This window comes from Phoenix dactylifera, chromosome 13, assembly GCF_009389715.1.
Source record: "Phoenix dactylifera cultivar Barhee BC4 chromosome 13, palm_55x_up_171113_PBpolish2nd_filt_p, whole genome shotgun sequence".
Taxonomy (NCBI): Eukaryota; Viridiplantae; Streptophyta; class Magnoliopsida; order Arecales; family Arecaceae; genus Phoenix; species Phoenix dactylifera.
In genome coordinates, this window is record NC_052404.1 from 2,036,577 (window position 1) to 2,059,703 (window position 23,127).

Below are 23,127 nucleotides of genomic sequence, written 5' to 3' on the forward strand. Positions count from 1 at the left end.
TAAAATTTTCTATTTCTATTTCTTTTTTCAAATTTGGGAATGTAATAATCATATCTTCTTCGTTTTGGTTAATTCTAATGCGTCTTTGTCAATGGCAGAACATGCAACCAATTGATCGTTTTATTGTTGAAGAATATTTGCTGGATGTGCTTCATTTCTTTAATGGATGGTTTGTATACCACTTCTTCTTTTTCAAATTTAATACCATGGCCTTTGCTTTTGCTGAAATTTTAATTTTCATCTCAACTTTGACATGTTTTAATCAGGTCCTTATTAGCTAAAAACTTAATCGACCTCATTGTTCTGGGCTTTGTGAGTACTAATTGGTGTACATAATAGTTTTAAGATTTTTCTAGTTGGAACTCCTTGAGTATATTTTAGATATTAAAGAGTTGTTATTTTCTTAATTTTCTTACTGGGTCTTACTGACATGAACAAAATTTTGAGGGACATGTCCTGTCGAATGAGGTTTGTTTCATATTTAAAATACTAAAATCCAGCAGATGCGATGCATGTGCAAGGAACCTCTCTTCTGGCTTGTACTGTTTTTACTGAATATCCACCATCAGACCCATCTTGATTTACTAATTCGGACCCTAGAAAACAAAGAAATAATAAGAGATGGGAAGACTTCAGTGTCCAGCATGCGTGCTGGACTTAAGGGCTTCCCATTATATATAGGGATAACATGATTGGTTTTTTCTACTAGTTGATTTCAGGTAAAAAGCTAGTTGAAGTAAAAGTACACACTGTTAGACATCTGATTTTGTATATGCACTTGAGTTTAATTTTTTGTTTTTTGGGGACCAGTACCCATCTTTTCACAAACCTGAACAGGAATACTGTTCTAGGATTTCATAGCTTTTAGAAGGTTCTCTTCTAAATTCATTTCAATTGCAACCATCTATATTTCTTGTGAGAAACTTTTTCTAGGTTTAACACTTTAACTACATCTAACAACTTACATCCTAATAGATGGTTAACATCATTTGAAAATAATGTTTTTGTACTGTGAGTTATGCAGCATTAGTTGATGATGCATATTTCTTTAAAAGATATTTTGGTGTGTAGTTGTAATTTGCCTGCCAGTGTTTATTTCATTAATTCCATGTTTAGTTACTTACAATTGCTTTTCCAATTCCTTAAATTTTTGTGTTATTGCTCCTGCTGTATGGATGCCACACCTTTCGTTCCCTAATGTGAGAATAATATCAACAGTGTCACTAGTTGCCTAATGTGCATATGGTAAAACAATGTTGGCGTTAAATATTCAACTTGAATTGGTATGCAAATTCTATTTTCTCAGGGGATGCATCTTATTGACCGTCGCTGGATAGTTTTAATCCTCTGAGGCTGGATATGTTCAATATCACATTCCCATCTTACAACTCACATGATTCACTTTTATTTTGTTGATTAATTTGTCTCAATCACATTTATGGATCCATATAATTTAAACTGTTGTAATTCTGTTTCTTGGAAAGATAGCCGAAAGGAATGTGCTTCCTATATGGTCGGTCTGCCCGTACCCTTCCGCTATGAATATCTGATGGCAGAGACGATATTTTCTCAGGTATATCTCTGTAAAAAAGCTTACTCACTTCTCACTATGGTTCTTTCATGCAATTGTTTGCCCAAAACATTTCTCATTTCAGTTTATGTTTTGTACGAAATTCATTTTAAGTTCACTGTATCTGTTTTTGCTGCAAATGCAAACGGGTTAGGATTGCATTACCACTTCATATGCCTAATGGATGAGAAGAAAATCGAACAAGAAAGAGTGAAGAATAAAGTCAGGAAACAGAACTAATAGAAAAAGAGTTATTTGCAGATTCAACTAAAAATAAGAATAGATGGTTGTGTTACCTCATGGAAAAATACTATCTGTTCAAATCAATCAACGATATAACATAAGGTTGTGCATGTATTTAGACTCATATCTGTTGATAGCATTTAGGTTAAAGCAATGTTCTATATGAACTTAAAATTGAGCCAGGACTTCTTTGACCTATACAGGCCCATAAGAGGACTCATGACCTTGAGACTTTTACTAGGTCGAGAACATTAATAAGAGTCAGGTAAATCTTTTCCTTAACCTTTCTCTAGCAGGGAGAATCCTGATTAGTTTGGAATTGGTGCAAAATTTTAGCTACTTGTCGGATATTAATTCCATTATTGTGAAACGTGCCAAAACCTGCAACTCTAAGTTAGCTTTGAGATTGCTTCTTACGAGCTAAAACTGATACATAGAAACTAAGGCATGACTCATAGCAGCTAACTTATTTTACTCAGTATTCTGAAATTTAAATTGCATTGAGCTAAAACTGATACATAAATACTAAGGCGTGACTCTAAAATAGCATCTAACATATTTTACTCAGTATTCTGAAATTTAAATTGTAAATTGTGAGAGTGTTAGATTGAGCAAAATATTGGTCAGTTTTTTGAATAGTTAGGCTTATTGAAATTGTTTCGTGGAACTTAAAATTCATGTTTTTGATTTTGCATTTTATATGATCAAACCAAATTCTTTGCAGTATTTTGGGCTTCTTCTAAAGCATGGTGGGTTGTCATACTTCACCAATTTCTATGTATAAAATAACTGTAAATAGCACGAGGTGTAGTTGAAGCATCACATTTTCCATTTTTCTTTGCTGTTATCTCATGTGATGACTCAACACAACTTTTAGCTATGTGCAACATGTAGCATGATTTGAGGGCCCTTCTCTTTATAATATGATGCCACAATTGGTTCCTTTCTTTTTAAATAACAGGATATGTTGAGATGGCGACAACTTTCTTATTAAAGGAGATAGTGATATTGTCATCCTCTTAGAGGAATTCTATTAATGTCCTCTTATGGGGCAATACCCTGATGCCTGATTTGCACAGAACATTTGTTTTCCTTAATTTTTTTTAAACCTATAGCACAGATACCAAATAGTGGAAACCAGGTACAAGAACGTAAATGTCAGAGATAACGTTTTTAGAGAGAATAGATGTAGAGATATTGGGATCAAATTGTTTGATGTTATCAACTAAAGGAATGGACTATTCAAGCGAACCATCTTTTTTGGAGTGTTGTCTTATTTTAACAATGGGTTTTTTGTATGAATACCCTTCTAAAACTTCAAATTTGTGTGAATACCCTCTTAAAATTTATATTTATTTCTGTACCCTCATAAAACATGTTTTTGCACAAATAACCCTAATATAACGGTTCTTCTAACACAGTTAATAACAACCATATTTATTTTAATTAAAAATAAAATAGAATTTTGAAATTATTTTTTTGTCCTCCATCGCGATTATCTTATAAATATTTCTTTTTGCACATCTACCCATTAAGGGTATGTTAGTCATTTTAATTTGAAACCATTAATTTTTTAATGGCGTTAGATGGTGTGGGAACATATGCAAAAAGAAGGATAAAAAAAGGGTAGAATAGCAAAACAAGTGTTTTATGAGAGTATACACGCAAATATCAATTTTGAGAGGGTATTCATGCAAAATTCAATATTTAGGAGGGTATTCATGCAAAAAACCTTTTAACAATTAGTTTCTTAATTTTTTCGGAGCCTTATGTCAAACCGTTTCTGATTCTACTTTTCAGATTTCACTTGACAAAATGCTTATTGGAATTTGAAAAATTAAAAAAATATTTGCACAAGTTGCTCTCTAGTAAACATATTTGACCCTATAAGTTGGTTCAAGCATTCAAAACCAAGTGTATCAATTTTGAATGGCTGAAGCCTCGAATTGTTCTTTGATGCTGGTTTGACACATGATGCATCAGATTTACAAGAATCTTGGGTGACCAAAATTCAGTATTTTTTTTTGAACTGTGGCATTTCCCCTGCCATGGTGCATATTCTCCTTGATGGATATTGAACTTGTAGGTGTTACTACTGTATTGTTCACATGGTGGATGGATGGTCATGCTTTTTTGGTTCAACTTGGGTATGCTTTTAGGGTTCAACTTTGGTTTGTTGACTTTATGTATTTGTGAAAAAATTTTGGGCTGATTTAGTTTCTTTGGTCCTGTGCAAAACATCTAACCACAATAACCAAAAACCTCATGATCTGATCTGGGTAATTGTATTTTATGTGTGCTATGTTAGTAGATATGTAATTTTAAAACTTTTCTGACAATATTATTTCTTTGTTAGTCTCTAATTGAGCATTTCATGTTTCTGAGTTATGCCCATGGGTATACGTTTATATGTTGTTTAATCTAATAAATATTGTTAAATATCATCATCTTGCAGATACTATTGTTACCACAGCCACCATTTAAGCCAATATACTACACGCTGGTTATCATCGACCTTTGCAAGGTAATTTTATGCTTATCCTGTTGTTGAGACTTGTATGTTACTAAACAAAGTTCTCCATGTAGTATAGATGGGAGGTAGAATAGTTGAGTTCATATAGTGACATTGACATATAGTTCATTCTTTTTCCTTAATTCCTTTCCAGTGACAATCCTTCGGAACTTCCCTTCCCTTTCACTTGAATTGATGCCCTTCTTCTCACTTCTGCTTTGATTGTCATAATGTAGTGTTGCTTAATGCTGTCCGTGCAGTACTTTCTTGAAAATTTTCATACTGTTCTCTTTCCTCAAATTCTTTACTTGATTGCTGACCTTTGAGTTATCACTTTGTGCAGTTTTTTCTTGTACTTTTAATTGCTTAATGATTAGGCGTTCTTCCATATATTTTTGCCTGCCTTCTCTTTTCTCTTATCAGCTTCTTGATTCCAAAAAAAAAATCCTTATGGTTGCTGTATCTGTTTTAGATGCTTCACCTAACTATTTTTCTTATAAATATTGCACCTCTGTGGTGTATATTGAATGGCACTTAATTTTTTTTTTTGGTTGAAGTTTCATTATTATTTTATTATCCAATATTTCTTGTATCATGCTACCTGTGAGGGTCAGTGGACAACCTGAAGGCTGAAAATTATTTTATACCATATACTTATTAATCAATGCCTATGCTTTTTTGTTCTTTTTCCTGTCTTTTAGATTTTTTTTTTTTTTTTTTGGGAACAATTTACATCCTGTGCTGTTTCATCAGAAAATGTTCAACTCTTTGATAGTCAAAAGGTTGCTTTCTGATTCTTGTGATACTCTTCTAGGCACTCCCAGGGGCATTCCCTGCTGTTGTAGCGGGAGCTGTCCGTGCTCTCTTTGACAGAATTGCTGATTTGGACATGGAGTGCCGCACTAGGCTCATTTTATGGTTTTCTCATCACTTGTGAGTCTGGTTTCTTTTTGATGTTTCTAATTTGGTATATGACATCTGAAAGTAAGCCAGAATTATTTTTAAAAATAATCTATGGATCCCTTTTTTTGAGTCTTACACCTTGCATTTCTTTCACCGAGTTTTGGCACCTGTATAGTAGATTGTGCACATGTATTTCTTATTTTTTGGTGCATTTTTGGCATAAAAGTTCATAAGCACTTGGATAAAAGATACTATGATTTTACTAGTTTATGTTAGAGACAATTAGCCATTCTTTTCTATCATAATGTTGGTTGATGATTTGGTTCTCTCGCTCACTGCTGCTTGTTTTTGTTGGCTAGACTTTCAGTTTAATGATGACAATGGTTGTAGATTTTGTCGGATGGTTATAGGTTTCATAAGATATATGAAATGCACTGACCTTCTTTTTGTGATTTTTCTCTTTGCAACTTTGTTTTCTCAATTGGAAGACTAAACTTATAGGTAATAGAGTTTTTTTTTTTTTATTTCCAATGTTACACTTGTGAGTAGAAGTTACCACAGTTATTACAAAGTTTTTTGTTAATTGAGCTGTTACAATTCCTTGTCATCAAGATTGCAAATATCTGTCTTGACCAATAAAGGTTGGAACCTAAATTGGACTTACGCAAAATTAGCCATCTAAATTATTTCATTCTCTGTTGTATCACTGGCTATTACCAGATAATATGTCTCACTATTAATGGGTCTCATCATGGGCGGACAATTTCCATATCCACTGATTGTGCATAAAAAAAAATCATTTTGATGGACATTCTCAATTTTTTTGCCAACCTTTAGTGATCGATCAGATTAGAAATTTTCCTGAGTAACTAAAGTATTATAATTAGATCATTGAACTTCAATCCTAGGCAAATATTGATTTGACTATGAACTATCTGGCTTATGTTGCACAGTAACTTGAACTGATTTCCCACTCAAGGGACTGCTGGGTTTGTGAATCAGGAACTTTTAACCTCTTACTCCTTTAGTGAAAATTAGAATTCAGGTTGCCAAAAATTGTTTTTAGAAAATAGGGACAGGTTGTGTTGGAGGCAAACTGGAGGAATCTAGTTCACATAGATAGAATGCAGCCTTCTGTTAAGTTTCTTATCAAAAATATAAATCCCTCCACTGGTTGGTGAAAGACTTCTTGTATGTGTTTTCTTCCAAAAGAAAGTGAGATAGTTTCTTGTTTTACAAGACTCCTAAACCCTATCCTTGTACTTGAACTAACAAACTGTGATATTTTGACTGAAACAAACTAAAAGGCAAATTCTTCCACAACCCATACAAGAAGGCATGCAAGCATTCTGATATCCATTCTCCAGACTACATGAAGTCCTCTAACTCAACCTGCAACTAAAATTATTAATCTTAGCAATGTCCCTGATCAAGATGGTAACCCAAGATATTGCCCAAATATTACGATGACTTGATATGCCCTAACTCTCATAATATAGGAATCTTGAATCTATGGAATTTAATTAAAAGGCAAAGAGGTTTAAACTACAAAGCTCCTAAGAAATGGAAATCTTTTGTGGACGTCATGTATTAGACTCCTTATTTGAGAACTCCTACATGAACAGCTTCTACGTGGAGATGGATTCTTATTTTCCTATGTGTCAAAGTTGGCAAAGTCTCTCAAGCTGAGTAATAATTTCGCAATTTTCTATCAGCATCACTTCTGACTCAGCCTTTTCTTGTGTGGCTTTATTTATAATCATCATCACTTTTGACTCAATCTATCAGACACAGACTTATTTAATCTAATGGAACTTCTAGTGGCCTTTTAGTGGCCCTACCAATTATTCGGTGGCTTTTAGTTGTTATTGTTGGTTGTCATATGCTAACCAACATGCTGTTTTAATTAATTCAGGTTGAACATATTATACTCGCAGCTTTTAGATAAATCTTGCGAAAGCTAAGTGTTATTATTGCACAGATTTCTAGTACTATTTTGCTTCTTTTTGAGTTAACTCTTTGTATGAAGAGTATTATTCTTATTCCTTGGCATATTAATTCTTTCTGAAATTTTTTATGGATTGTGTTATTGTTCCACCAGTTGTCACTGAATAGGACAGAGCATAGTCTGCTGTGCCGGTAACAGGCCCCGAATCGGTTGCCTGGCGGCCTTGGTTGGTACGGCCCTGCGCAGTGCCGTGCCGGCCTTGTACCGACACAATAGTGGTAGGAGAGAGGAAGAACGGGTGAGAGGAAAAGAGAGAGAGAGAGAGCATGGGAGGGAGGGATAGGAAGAGGAAGGAAGAGAGAGACTGGACGGCAGAGGCGGGAGAGCCTCCACGCGGAGAAGGTGGAGGCCAGGGAGCCGCAAAGGCGGGGCTCCGCTTTCGCCTGGAGGGGGCCCCTTCCAGAATTTTAAGTGAAGACAGAGCCCCACCTCCGCAGCTCGCTGAACGGCTTCTCTCTTCCTTCCTCTCCCTCTCCCTCCCTCCCCCGCTCTCTCTCTCTCTCTCTTCTTCTTTTTTCTTCTCCTTCCCCCTTTCCATCATCGGTTCCGGTTTCGTTGCTGGAACCGTCCCGGTCCACAGCCGGTGCTGCTCGAGACGCTCCGAACTGGGCGGTTCGGGATGGTTCCGCCGACCATGGGACAGAGTTTGTCAGGGGTTGCATTAGATGATAAGGCACAACCAGTTCTCTTGTTTTGAAAAATTATCTTTTATTGTCTTTAGTGATGATGCCTGGATTACAACCATAAATCTGCAGGTTGCTCTTGATTTAATAATTTCATGGTTTGCAGATCAAACTTTCAGTGTATTTGGCCATGGGAAGAATGGGCTTATGTTAAAGATCTTCCAAAGTGGGCCCCGCAAAGGGTTTTTGTTCAAGAAGTATTAGAAAGGGAAGTTCGTTTGTCATACTGGGACAAAATCAAGCAGGTAATATATCTGTACCAAATCACTTGTACTAAATATGACAAATTTGTTCTTGTTACTTCGTGGGACCTGGCCGCTTAATTAACGTAGGATGCTGTTGGTTTCCAGAAACCATTTGTCATCTAAGTAATGACAATAGTGCATTGTCAACATTCAGTAGAGAAATGCACCAACCTTAACCCAGCTTTTTATTTTTTATTGTTCCAATCTCTGTTCTGCTAATAGTTGCGGTTTCAATGTTATTCTTAGTCATCCTATCATGGTATTAGAATTCATCAATTTATCTTGTTTTAGAAATATCGACACATTTATTTAAGTTGATGCACCTACTATATTGTTTAAATGACTGCCAAAATCATTTTACATTCATACTGTTTCCTGGTCATCCAATTGTTATCAGTAATATTCTTGAATGCTGGTCACTGAAGTTGTTACAGCTCAATCTAGTGACCTTTCAAAGATAGGTTCTATGCCACATTGGCTTGAATCTACCAAGTAGAATTTGTACTATGCCAATCCATAAGCAACATATAGAAGACTAGTAGAAAGTCTGTCTCTGCAATGATGCAACTGGGTTTACAATTTTAGTTCCTATATTTCTGGATTGTAAAGGGTCCATCTTCTTTCATTTGTGGTTTGGAACTTCTGTAAATCCTCTCTGGGACAACTTTGCAGCGGGGTATTTCTGTAACTTGCAGAAAATAAGATATATACCCATGCATTTGCTCTTGTATCATTCTGTTTAAAATGGTATGCACTGCCATGGTGTAAATATACATTCTCTTATGCTATTTTCTTTTGTTTTTCAGAGTATTGAAAATGCACCTGCTTTAGAGCAATTGCTTCCCCCAAGGGGTGGGCCTAATTTCAAGTACATTATTGAAGATAGTCAAGAAGGCATGGAAGGTCACACACTTTCTAAGGAGTTAAACAGCATGATTAGGGCAAGGAAGACTGCTCGTGAGATTACTTTATGGGTAGAGGAAAATATAATTCCATTACATGGCTTTAATGTTGCACTTGAAGTTGTTGTCCAGACTTTTCTTGACATTGGTTCAAAAAGTTTCACTCATTTAATCACAGTTTTGGAGAGATATGGTCAGGTCATAGCTAAGTTATGTACTGATCAGGATAAGCAAATTTTGCTACTAGAGGAAGTCAGTTCATACTGGAAGAACAATACCCAGATGACTGCTATAGCCATCGATAGAATGATGGGCTACCGACTCATATCCAATTTGTCAATTGTTAGATGGGTTTTGTCTCCTTCTAATATTAACCAATTCCATACTTCCGATCGTCCATGGGAGGTATTTTCTTGCATCTTAGTACTTCTATAATCTGTCGTAGTTTGTTGGATTATTATGACTCATTTTTTCCTTTAGATTCTTAGGAATTCTCTCAACAAGACCTACAATCGTGTTACCGATCTTAGGAAGGAAATCCAATCGCTCAAGAAGAGTGTTCTATTAGCTGAGGAAGCCACAGTCAAGGCTATGAAGGAGTATGAGGCTGCTGAATCAAAGCTAGACGTGGTGGATGATCAGCCTGTTCAGTCTGAAAAACCAGGAAGGTTAAAACGGCTTAAGGGGTATGTGGAGAAAGCAAAAGATGATGAGACTTCTATACAAGAATCTTTAGAAGCTAAGGAAGCTCTCCTTGCTCGAGCACTTGAAGAAAATAAGGTATATTGTTTTACGATTGGCATTAATTATTGACATAAATTCTAATTGATGGTTTGCCTGTGGTGCTTAAAACTTAAAAGTTAAAACATAAGCTAAATTGAGAAAAGGATATTTGCTTAGAAATACATGACCTATATCAGTCATTTTACAGACAGTTGCGTACACTTCATAAATAATTATACTTAATCCTGAGTAATATTTTCAGTTATATGTAATCATTAATTAAACTTTTTTAGAATCTCCGAAAATAGAAAAACCTGTGCAGTTTTGTTCATTGATAAGCTCCAAACACTCTATTATTATGCTTTTGCTTTATTTGCATTATTATTGTTATGTTTTAATCTGTGTATCTTTTGAAACCCCAGTAGCTTTGGATCATGTATGCTCTCATAAGCTGTCACCCTGAACCATCTTCTCTTTTCCATCAGAAAATAAATTAGGCAAAAAGATATCAAGAAATTGTTCGAACAGGACATATGGTGTAATAGCAGTTTCAATTAAATATGTTGTCAACAGGAAGTATGTTATTGTGTTTTATTGCCTGGTGAATAACTTTTGACATATACAATTCTTACAGGCACTATTTTTTTCATTATATAAGAGCTTCAAAGATGTGCTTATGGAACGCCTGCCTCCTGTGTCTGCTGATGGAAAGTTGCCCAAACTAAGGACTGCTAATGTAGATTCCGTGACTATCGACTCTGAGCCATCAACTATGGATGTGGACCATGATGATGGAAAAACCGATAATAGGCAAGTTAATAATGACAAGCATCTTAGCTCCATCTTATTTGGTTGATATTTTACAATTTCATAAAATAACTTGTCGAACTATTTGGACAGTCAATCAAATGGTGAGAGAGTATTCCACAGCTACACCACTGGGGAGCAGGAGCAGTGGTGCCTTTGCACATTGGGCTATGTCAAGGCATTTTCGAGGCAATATGCAAGTGAGGTTAGTCCAGCTCTTCAAAAATGGAAGGCAAATGTTAAAAGCTGTACTTTTCTTGTCCAAGTATTGTACTGTGATTTGTTGCGGGCAGTGATTTTTTTGGGGGGTGTTGGGTATTTTGACGTCTCAGGTGTTAGCACTGAACACCTTGAGTAATGGTATTTAATGACTAATGCTGTTCATTGATAAAACGGAAAATGAGTCTTTATAGAATGTCATTATCACTGTACATTCTGATTGCTTACAAGATTGGTGATAGACTGCCTGATATCGTCACCTACATGTGGCCTCCCCATCACCATTGCCAATTGGAATCCATTATTACCAGTATATGCAAGATTTAATAGTCCCCCCCCCACAACACACACACACACACACACACACAAAAAGCTGAAAAATCTACGGCTATTTCTTACAGGTGCTGTTTGGCTATTTCTCATTGTTGCAGATCTGGCCTCATATTGATACACTGGACTCTGAAGTCTTCGCCGGAGACGTCCATCCGCTTTTCCGCAATGCTGCTTATGCAGGTTTATGCCTGTCAACCACTGAATTGTGACATTTATTATAACCTTTGTTGTATGCTGTTCAAAATTTTCTTTTGGTTGATTATAAAATATTTATATTCGTTTTGAAGTTCCTCTTTCCACCAGTTAACCTGGTCATGTTTTGCAGTGTCCCATTTTGTTTTATCAAAAAAAAAAGAGAAGAATATAAAGTCGGTGTCGGGTGAAATACGCGTCTATGTGCTTATGCAGGTTGTCATTCCTGTGTGACATTCTTTCATGCATCTTGGAGGTAAACAAAGTTCTCGATTAAAGAAATTAGTTTATGACCTTTAGATTAATGAAACAGCTGATATGCTGATGTTGATAAACCAACCAATACCTCCACCTTCAGGCTTATCAACATTTGGTCCTTGCTGGTTATTGACCCGTCGATAATTTGCAGCATTTGCTCAGGGAAGATTTGTTATATGTGATTTCTTTCTATATTGGCAGATTCGTGCTTTTATGCCTCTGAACACTCGATAACATCCGCTCAAAACTGAAGGGAATAATATATCTCTTTCTTTGAGAACTTGGGTTAGCAAGGACCAAATCTCTACGGTTAAAATGCACGGTGATTATAAAACGATGCATACGCCTCATGTACTAATTCATCCTGTATTTGTCGATAAATCCTTTTGAACTAAAAAAAAAAAAAGTTGAAGCCATCGCTTGCATTAAACGCATCGTGCCGACAGTCTCACAAAAGGAAAAAGAAGAAGAAAAAAAAAGCAGCCTTTGGAGCTCAAGGGATTAGACTAGCTAATTTTCAGCCTGGCAGTCGGTTCCATGATGAATTTTAATCTTTTTGAGGGCATGCGCTCTTTGTTTGAATAAAAAAGAAAACAATTAATGTGTTCTGGTTAGGGCTGGCAGGTCATGAAACATATTGTGACTGTCGTATATCAAAGTATTAAATATTATTATAAAATGTTTTTTAATTTTATGTTGATATTCTATATCGCAGATTGTATGTCACTATTATAGTATGCACTATTATTTTGCTGCCTATGATAATATCAGTAATATGATAAAATGATATAATATGCAAATAAGTACATATACTTATAATATGAGTTTTTGTTATTATATTAAGAAATAATAGTATTTGTTTGGGGGGGAGGGGGGGGTGTGGATGAGGCAGGGACCACTTTAGTCCCATACTGCTTTGAGAGGTCGTGCTTATAAGGTCTAGTTCCCTTTCTTTTGCGAGAGTTTTTTTGGTAGCGGCGAAAGTCGCACCGAAGGGATAAAACCGTACGGAGGTGAAGTACCTACGCGGCTCTCCTCTAGAGCGGACAATACCTTGTAACGGGGGCCGTCCATTTTTGTGCTCTAACAGTTGGTGCTTTCGTTGAGAGCCCCGTCGAATCTTCTCCGCACGACCCTTTCCGCTGGGGGTATCGTTGGAGGGGCGGATGGGGCAAGGACCACTTTAGTCCCATACTGCTTGAGTAGCAGAAAAAGGTCGTGCTTATAAGGGTCTCATTCCCTTTCCTTTGCGAGGGCCTTTTGGTAGCGGCGAAAGTTGCACCGAAGGGACAATACCATACGAGGGTGAAGTACCTACGCGGCCCTCCCCTAAAGCGGACAATACCTCATAACGAGGGTCATCCATTTCCGTGCTCTAACAGTATTGTAGTGATATTAATATAATTTTGTACTAATAATATTTGAGAATTATTATTAATATTGTTATATCATAAATATAATTTTAATTATTTGTAGTTACATTTTTACAATACTTCAATAGACATAATAATATGGTATATTTGCATTATCAATATTATACTGCAGATTAAATTTCTAATATTATTCTTATTTTTATGTTATATTGATATATATGATTTTTATACTATTATAGTTGCAAGATGTATAATGACATATTATTATTTCTACCATTTTATATTAATCATACAATATATTATTAGGCATATCCTATAATAACATAATATCATTATTATATCATTTTAATTTTAGGAGATATGGTTGAAAAGGATGGGGGGTTATAGGGATTACACGGCAAGAGGAGTGCAGGTCAATCCCATGGAAAGATGCAAGTCAATTGCTTGCAATTGAACTAACTTGCCGGTAGCCAAAAACTTGCAAAATATCCATCAGTAGCTAGCTTGCAACAAGTTGACTTGTAGTTTGTCCAATTGTGGGTAGAGGTGGAAACAAGCCCAACGTGAGCTGAGCAAAGCTCGCCTCGTTTTCTACTCAAGTCAAGATCCTGCTACCTCATTTAATTTTACATTGAGCTGGAGCTGCTTACGAGTAGTATGTTCAAGATATCTAGTGAGCATTAAAGATCGAGTCAGAGTCTACTTGTACAGTATGGAGTAATAACTTTGATTACATTTTAATCTTATAATTGTAATATATTATGTTCAACACAATCTATATTAGTTTATGAAAAATATAATAAATAATTCATTATCTATTATTTGTATAGATAATATTAACTGAACTAATGTATAGTAAATAAAAATTATTTATATATCAATATTTGAAGTTAATTTGAGCCGAGCTTGAGTGAGCTGCGCTGAACTTTGGCTCAGCCTATTTCTTAATTGAGCAAACATAACTCAAGCCAAACTTGAGCTAGCTTTCCAATAGCTGGCTTGTTCATCGGGCCGAGTCAAGAAAATGAATAGCTCTTTAGGGTTTAAATAAGTATAATGAGTTTCAACTTAGTTTTGTCATGTTCCTAGAGAATATTTTAAACTTGGAATAGAATCGATTTGACCTATGATTTACATATTACATTGGATCCTGATCCACTTAGAAAACGAGATTCTAGCTTTGAGTTTTATAGGGGCATAATAACATTTACTTCTAAAAGTAATTCGCATATATAACACCAAAAATAATTATCTCTAAAAAAATTATATATATATATATACACTTAAGGCCAAATGAATCACCTCCTAAAATTCATAGTGGCATTCTTTTGCTGTTTATATTTTTAGTTAAAAAATATAAATATTGTCACTATACAATGTTTATGAAGACCATTCTCTCTGTTTTTTTTACTGCTAGTCTTTCACTATGAATATTTAAGCATCATTTCATAATTTTTAGATTTTTTTTCTTTCTTACAGTTAAAATTCGATGCAGCCCGAACAAAGCCAACATCTTGAACATGTGCCCCATTTATTCTTTTCATGCAGGTGACGAGTCTTGTCGGAATGCCCAGTCTGTATCTGGCTTGTCTCCTGCTTGTCGTATTCATAAACAGCTAAGTTCTTTTGCAGTTCTACCCGGCGTCGCGCTGATTGGCATCTTTTGCATGGTTTTATCGCGTAGCATGTATGCGTGTGTGTAGGTTTTATTGTGTAGCAGGTATGTGTGTGTGTAGGTTTTATTGTGTGGCATGTATGTGTGTGTCCACACACAAGCTCGGCTGGCCTTTGCCGATGCTTTAAAGCACCGGTAATAAATCAACTGGTATGGCACGATACGTTTTTACCGACGCTATAAAACGTCGGCAAAGACCTTAGCTTGAACCGACGCGACTAATAAGCATCGGCAGAATCCAACGTAAGCCGACCCAAAAAAGCATTAGCTTATAATGTCCGACACTTTTAAGCGTCGGTTATCTCCGAACGATGCAACGCTCAAAAGCATCGGCATAGAGTCAGATAAAGAAAAACTCCCATCTTCACCTGTCTGACGCTTTTGAAAGTGTTGGGACGAAAAATACCGATGCTTATAAACATCGGTAAGGACTCTAAAAAGCGTCGAAAAATATTACTTTTTTTGTAGTGTATTATCTGCAGGATCTAGCAGTGTAGACACAGCTTTGTGTTCATTCTTTCTTGATTTTTATGTTATCCGCCTCCTCTGCTTTGCATTGTATCTTGCGTGTTACAGGAAATTGCTGAAGAAACGCACTGCAAACTTACGATAAATTCATGCACATGCACTTGCACACGAGAAAATACGCATGCAATATCAATATCCATGTGTGTAAAATGACACATGGATCAAATTTCCTTTTCAATTTTATACGTATATCTAAATAAAACCTGTTCTAGGGGCTTCCGAATTTAATCCCATATCGACCAAGTAGCGGAAATATCTGTACCTTAAATTGGGGGGCTCAAAGTCTTTTCCATAGGAGGCGCCTTTTGTGGGGCAAAACCGTAAGGGGTGGCTCCCACCGCGAGCTTAGCGCCAGATGCGGTCTACAATCCCCAAAGCGGACAATACCTTCCAGGGAGATACAGCTCACTTTCCCTGCTTGGCTCGGTGTGAAACTGTGCTATTGACCGAGTCAGCCCGGCAATAGATGGCGCGCCAGGTAGGGGCCCCGACCGGCACAGGACCTTCCCGCTAGGGGGGCTGTATTCTAGGGGCTTCCGAATTTAGTCCCATATCGACCAAGTAGCGCAAAGATCTGTCTTAAATTGGGGGCTCAAAGCCTTTCCCTTGGGAGGCGCCTTTGAGCTTAGCGCCAGGTGCGGTCTACAATCCCCAAAGCGGACAATACATTTCGGGGGGACACAGCCCGCTTTCCCTACTCGGCTTAGTGTGGGACTGTGCTGTTGACCGGGTCAGCCCGACAACACTCGGTCTTTCTTAATTTGCTTTCCAACATTTTAATATATTTTTTCTCCAAGTTTCTTGTTATTATTACAAATGCGAAAATGAGAACTTGTCATAACCACAATTTCATGTGCTCCATAATTTTTTTATATTTGGAAGCCTGCCTGAGAACTTGCCGACAGAAAATGTTATTATGAATAATATATACCAACTTGATCGCTAGAGTACCCGGGCACCTAGTAAAGAAAACACCTCTGTCCATACTTCAAATAGGACACAGACAATGGAACTAGCTTACCATTTAAACAACTTAATATATGAATAATATTTCTCTTAGCAGTTAGAAGTTCTCATTTGTTATTCCAAGAACATTTTGAAATGAAGATTCCTCTAAGCTGTCGAGATTCCTTTTAAGGGCTCGCAGTCGGTAGAATCCAACTCAATGAACTCTGAGTTGACACTTGGCCCAAAGAAATAAAACTGGATATCATTAGTTTGTTCCTTAATCAATTCATGGTAAATAGTGAGCAAGAGTTATTAGCACGAGCATCAGTCTTTTTGTCTTTCTTTTGTCCCGACAGGCACATGTCGCCAAATGAGCAAGCTTCACTTCGGCCCCCTCCCCTCATTGTCTTTTTCTCTTCTTTTTTTTAAGTTCCAGAAAAAGAAACTTGTTCTGTTTCTCCAACTCCTAAGGAATTCACCCTTTCCTCGGACATTGATAATTTCTTGAGTCAATAGCCATAAAAAAGTAACCTCCTGCCAATTAATAAGGAATTCGTCTTTGGCTTTGTTTGTGGTTGTGATAAGCTCCTTAATTCAATCATTTTTTCCCCCTTTTTAGGAGAGAGAGCTCCTTATTTCATTCAAACTAAAGCATCCATTATAACTCAATCCAACTCAACTAAGCCTTGATCTAGATCCCAAAGGGGCTAGAGTGAGCTGCAAAGCACCCAATATAGCTAAATGCATTGGAGCAGTCCGACCGCGAACCAACATGCATAGAACGTGTGTGTGTGTGTGTGTGTGTGTGTGTGTGTGTATGTGTGTGTGTGTGTGTGTGTGTGTGTGTGTGTGTGGGGCAAACTTTTCATTCCTTTTTTTTTAATCCATTTTTGTGTGTGTTGGTTTTTAATGGGACTGGTCCACTACTAAGCTAGTAAACCTGATCCAACCAATTATTTCTCCAAGGCAACAAATTTCTTTCAAATAGGCTCATGGTACGCCGTATCGGTCCGAATCGGACTGTACAAAGCATACCATATCGATTCGGTACCAGTACTCGGTACGGATGGCATGCCAATACTCGAAATGTCCAAACAACTTCATACCATATCATACAATACCGACGCTGCATCAGTATGACATCGATATAGGGTTTGGTACCGAAACGGCAAACTTTTCTAATACTTGATTACAGCCTGCTGGACCCTATATTCAATTTCTATACTATTACAACACTTCTTAGGGCACAAGACTCTTCAATAAGTGGGGATTTAAAGAAATCCCAAGATCCTCAAAAGACTTCAACATCTTGGGTTTCCCCTTGGCCTTCTTGTCCTTTTCATGAATATTGTGCTCCTGCCACTTGATGCATTTCTTTAGGGCCATAAATACAATAAGATACAAAGAGAGGTGGGTCAATGGCCAGCTTGTCCTTGTGCAAATTCTATACAGAAGTATATATCATATGAGAATCTTGAAAACCTAATAATTAGGTGTCCCATAACAAATTAATAGCCCAAGGTGTATGCCCTCCTTGTTATCTTCCATCACTTTTACTTGACCTTTGGAGTAATGATTCCATTATTGTTTCCTTGTGTAAAGCTTGAGATGGACCACATGGAGCCTCCCCACACACATGTGCACTCCAGAACTCCAGTTTTCTCTATTGGTTAATTTGGCATTGGCAAGTGAAACCTCACGATTTGCCATACATTCTGCGACAGGCATCTAGGATTATGATTATTTTATGGAAGCGTTTTCCATAACCATGACTATATCTTCTAAGTGGAGAATAAGTATAGACAAGCATGTCAAAAAGCCATTGTTGAATCCCACCCAACAAAGATACAATATATTAGCATCAGAATAACTTAACAGGAGATCATGCTCATCTATGGTAAACTCAATTGACACAAACTAGTTGCCTGTGTCTAGAATGGCCAATCATTCTCCCTATTTCTGACCAAGTGGATTACAGCATCTTGGGCAGAAAAGTAGAAGAAAAGGGAACAGCAATGCACTATATGCAGCCAGATGTGTCTTCTGAATAAAGTGTGTAATTTTTTATAGCCAAAAATATTTTTCAGCTGGTTGAAGAGTGTGGTTATTTAAAATTATGGTACTGTCTGGTTGTAAGAGTGGGTACTGAAAGTTGGAGGAGTTTCAGATAACATGGAATTTCAACTTTGGAAGATAGTACTGTCCCAAGTGAAAAAAGAAAGAAAATAAATTATAAGTGGAACTATAAGAAATTTTCACAAAGTGGCCCAACAATTGTTTTTGTAACTTCATAACTTGTAAGTTCAAAATCAGGAACATTCCCAAAGCATCATAATTTACAGTAAAAGGAAAGACATGCTTATTATCTAGCAATAGACAAAGAATTTTTTCTTTTTTTTAAAAAAATAAAAAATATGAAGAAATTGATTCGAGGATGAATATTTCCCTAACAAATAATTTTATTCTATGGTTACCGGTCAGGCATTTCAACTAAATTTCATATGCTCGCACAATTAAATAACATCACTGAAAACATACTTTTCCATATTAATAGATGATTTTTCCTTGTACCACTTCTTCTTCTTTTCCCCTTTTGATGAAAGGAGTTGACTTCCAATTTTTTTGTCTTTCTTTTTTCACCCTTTTATCCTCAAGAATCTTACATTTCAGAATCAGAATACTCATATTCAAAAGACTAGAAAAATAACTCATTCTTAAATTTCACTTTTCACTTTATTCTATGTGGTTCTCATAAGGAATATAACTTATTTATCTTCAGAAACACAACCAACGATTCATGCAGGTAGTCCAACATCTACATTTTTCTTTTTTGTCTAGCCTACTGTTCGGATTATAGTAAACCAGTCTCTAAGCTATTCAAAGCGAACCAAAATTCCCAATGTTGACTCATTTTTTCTTGCTAAAAAAATTCATACTATATTCTCAAAGCAACCCTTCTTACAAAATTCCCAGTTTCCGCATCAAGCTGAAAGTAAAGCTACAAATGGTTGTTGAGTATACGGGCATAAACAAAAAAAATAAAATCTATGGACAGATTCCAGTCATTTGAAATGGACAACTTGGTGCAAAGCTATGCCACCAAAATCTTGACCACTTCTAAATTTATGCATAACACAAGATCCGTTTGTCGAGAAATATTAATGAAAGGGAGTTTAAGATTTTTTTTTTTTTTATAGATGAATAAGGGAGCAACAATTAATCATCATCCCCTTCAATATATGGTTGGTTTCACCACCATTAATTACTTCTCTTTTTCACTTGATACGTCCATGCGGAGGAACTACTAACCTTTAGTTTGGATGACACATTCAAAACCCCAAGCTTCTCCGCATAGAATTTTCCTTGTGGAGAACTCGTACTCTCATTTCCTGGACGGACAAGTGCTGCAGTGGGGCTGCCTGATATATTGGACGATATGCCTATGATTATAATCCCAATGTTCTTTAAACTTGAGGCTATGTGACGATCTACAACCTTGGCACCATAGCGTCCTCCTTTTATCAACAAAAGTGGGACCAGGTGCATATATATAGCTCCCATTTCCTCCATGTTTAAAGGGTCATTGCCGGCAAATGGCGAGGCATCCTTATCTTCCATGCTTTCGATCGATGAGGACGGATCACTTAACCACATCGATAGGACCGAGTCTGAGTTCTTCGCTCGCATGCACAGCAGTGTGGAGTACTATTATGGTGGTGGTTCTCATTTGAATAAGCAGCAGGCAATCCAACAAGTGGAGTTCAAATTTATAATTTAAAGCTCCTTTAATATAGTTAGGTCGATCTGGATCCATTACAGCAGCATCAGATTGCAGCGTGTTCAGATTGCATTAAACATACGTATCAACCTCACATAGTGATGCTCGGTGGAGGAGGAGGAGGAGCATTTGCCTGCTTCAAAACCATGGATTTCAGTGTTTTGTCTTGGCACGTGTGAAGAGCGTGGAAAAGTCTTCCCTGATGCACCTCCGTCCCTAATGAAACCAAACCATGACATGACCAACAGGCAGTCCAACAGTTGAAACTTCAAATCGTCCCCCCGACAATATATGTGGGAACCTGATGAGCTCGCAGTGTGGCTCCCCACACGACCAATACTACAATAACTGCAGAGTTTTCCGACATCATGACTCGCTGCTTCTGAGTCGCCTCAGAGGGATTTATGTCTCTCTTTACTCTGTGCACATATATGTGCAGGAACTTATGAATGTATACAGGCATTCGTACACATGCACGGACATATACATGTAGATGTACGCTGGGAGCTATATAGGATGAGCCGGTGGGAGGCCGAGGTGCGACGTGTCTACATTCCAAAGGGGGGGTTTCGGTGGATTTGAGTGTGGATATGGCTGATGCCATGGGGAGCAGCGCAGACCTGGAAGGTCGTCAAAATAATTGCTGCACAGACCAGGGGGGCGAAGAAGGAGGCATCAAGGAGCAAGATCGGCTGCTGCCCATCGCCAACGTGGGGAGGATCATGAAGCAAATCCTTCCCCCCAACGCCAAGATCTCCAAGGAAGCCAAGGAGACGATGCAGGAGTGCGTGTCGGAGTTTATTAGCTTCGTCACGGGGGAGGCCTCGGATAAGTGCCACAAGGAGAAGCGCAAGACGGTGAACGGTGACGACATATGCTGGGCCCTCAGCACGCTGGGGTTCGACGACTACGCCGAGCCGATGAGGAGGTACTTGCAGAAGTATCGGGAGATGGAAGGGGATAGAGCAGCTTCAGGAAGTCATGGTAGTAGGGCGAACAGTTTGGATTCTAGAGACGAAGCAAGAGGTGAGCAGCAGAGAGATCAATCATCTGGAGCTTGCCAATTCATGTTTAATGCCTTGGAGAGGAACGATGCTTCGACATCAAGGCGATTTTAGGATCGATCTTCGAGTCTGCAAGTGATTGAACGAAAACTAGTGTGTGTTGATGATGGCAACAATGATTAGGGTGGCGGCTGTAGCTGTTGCAGAGAAGATGATGGCGCTGGTGATCATATGTATGCTCTTTTATTTGTCATAAGGTCAGAAATCTTGGATTTCTGCTTTGCTTGTAAGCGTTGTTGGCTGAATTCTTGGATTGCTATGTTTCTGTGCTAATCTTTTTTGATCTCTCTAGCTGCTTTCTATTTTTCATATAGTAATTAAGCACAAATAGAGAGAAGAAATTTCCACTTTACCACTCAGACATAAATGTGGGTATTAATTAGATTTATTGTTCTTAATTGTATGCAGTACAAGATCGCGTTCCTCAACTTCTCGCAAAAAAAGTAAAATTATCATACTGAATATCTTGTTGCCTTATCAAAAACTTCGTTCTAAGCAGTGGTTGGAAACAAAGGAACTGAATTATTTACACAACCAGAAGAGGATGATAATCGGTAAGAGGTGTCCTTTATGTGATTATTAACTGTATACTAATCTATAATAATTATATAGTGTTTGAAGTAGAGAATAGGCTACTGAAATTTTTTTTTTTTGAGACATAGAGGACGAAGTGAGAAACTTCCCCCATTTATTGATCAGAATAGGCTGCTGAAATCACTTGGAGAGAAAGCAAATTAGAGAAAATACAAAGTGTTGGTTCTAATGTCGTTTGAGGCATGTGAAACGATATAGTCTTTTTTCGATGGGAACCGGAGGAAGCGAAATGCTTCCCCCAACTTTATCATGATAAAAGAATGAATGAGTACGTATGCAGTCTAGAGATCGACAGGAGAGGAAAGGAGAGAGTTACAGTGAGTGAACAAGTTATGCAGTAAGATTAGGCAGCATCAGGGAATTCAGAATGATGCGGTGCCCATCTTTTGAAGCATCTGAGCACATGTTTCCCCAAATCTGAAAGGAGTGAAGAATTTTGTGCTGAATTGTTGTGATTGTGAACTTTTTTAGGAGGAATATTCTCGCATTCTTTTCTTGCCAAATTTGCCAACAAATTGCCATAGATAGTTGATCCCAAGCTTTCCTCAGTTGTGCCTTAATTTTTCCTTCTTCTCCTAGTTGTCCAAAGCTCCTGTAGGTTTGGGGTCGTCCATTAACGTTTAGACAAGAGAGAAAAGAAGACCACATCCTTCTGGTGAAAGGACATCTGATTAGGAGATGATCAACAGCTAGTTTTGGTACTTATCGCACAAAGGGCAACCCCGTACTTATCCTCCATCCTTTTTCTTTTTTTGGCTGTGACCTCTCCAGTGTGCAGTCTATCTTTTGATGCAAGCCACATGAACACTTTAATTAATCTTTTCCCGTACTGCTGCCTTCCAGATTGCTTTATAGTATGGACAAAGGATACCACCATTATTAAGGAATTTATAGGACTTACCAGTGAAGGAATTTATAGGACTTCAGAGGCATTTGAAATGGTAATCACGATTGGAATAAATCAAGATCTGAGACATGGTTTTCTCATGTAAATTGAGGAAAGAAGCAAGAGTGCTGGCCAATCTATGAAATATTTTAGTCGCGCCAATAGTATCTATGATAAAAATAGCGTTACATAGTTATGGATTGGTTACTCTTGTGCTTCAGCTTGCTCTTTCATTGACAATCCTTGCAAGCAAACCAAAACTAGTGTTCAACATTTACATTCCATATCTTCCCTCAAAAAAAAAAAAATTTACTTTCCATATCAATGATGCTTGATCATTTTTATCCTCTAAGTCCATTTATATATTGACTCTTGGCAATTTCTCCCCCCTTTACCATTCTTGTTGTGGTTCATTTATTCTTCAGGATTTTAGTGCAAGGCTATACAAGCATATCTTGCCATTTAAAACTCTAACATAATATTTAGTGAATCTGGGACTGGCTATTTGAGAAAATCCTAGTTCATGTTTCATCTGGAGGGTTTTTCCATCCACCTATATGATGTCTAAAACCAAGCAAGCATCTGAAATAAAAAGGTATATGCCTCTCCTGTTTATGTTAGATGCTCACTTTAACAGCATAACTGTGTTCGACCATTGTTATCACATAGGTCTACTTTTCATG

The 23,127-nt window shown here is 37.3% G+C and overlaps 2 protein-coding genes across 6 annotated transcripts in view; both read left to right on the plus strand.

Annotated features, from left to right (window-relative positions):
• The window catches only part of LOC103707294 (nuclear cap-binding protein subunit 1-like), a 38,075-nt gene extending 23,041 nt beyond the window's left edge, over window positions 1–15,034 (plus strand). For 2 of the 5 annotated variants that reach the window (XM_008791729.4, XM_026804737.2), the window contains 11 exons: window positions 99–169; window positions 1,489–1,573; window positions 4,269–4,337; window positions 5,140–5,258; window positions 8,026–8,164; window positions 8,971–9,471; window positions 9,547–9,846; window positions 10,424–10,599; window positions 10,690–10,801; window positions 11,247–11,328; window positions 11,474–11,618. In XM_008791729.4, coding sequence (XP_008789951.3) covers window positions 99–169; window positions 1,489–1,573; window positions 4,269–4,337; window positions 5,140–5,258; window positions 8,026–8,164; window positions 8,971–9,471; window positions 9,547–9,846; window positions 10,424–10,599; window positions 10,690–10,801; window positions 11,247–11,328; window positions 11,474–11,574 — 1,755 coding nt within the window. In that variant the 3' untranslated portion in view covers window positions 11,575–11,618. Of the gene's footprint in view, window positions 1–98; window positions 170–1,488; window positions 1,574–2,016; window positions 2,079–4,268; window positions 4,338–5,139; window positions 5,259–8,025; window positions 8,165–8,970; window positions 9,472–9,546; window positions 9,847–10,423; window positions 10,600–10,689; window positions 10,802–11,246; window positions 11,329–11,473; window positions 11,619–11,698; window positions 11,715–14,519 lie in introns of those variants that run through there. The other 3 variants (XM_039132774.1, XM_039132775.1, XM_039132776.1) reach the window with 3 other exon arrangements.
• A 5,306-nt stretch (window positions 15,035–20,340) lies between these two features.
• LOC103707293 (nuclear transcription factor Y subunit B-1) lies at window positions 20,341–21,255 on the plus strand. The gene has a single exon (XM_008791728.4). It carries the CDS (start codon window positions 20,491–20,493, stop codon window positions 21,016–21,018), a length of 528 nt encoding a protein of 175 aa, XP_008789950.1. The 5' UTR covers window positions 20,341–20,490; the 3' UTR covers window positions 21,019–21,255.
• Window positions 21,256–23,127: the final 1,872 nt, after the last annotated feature.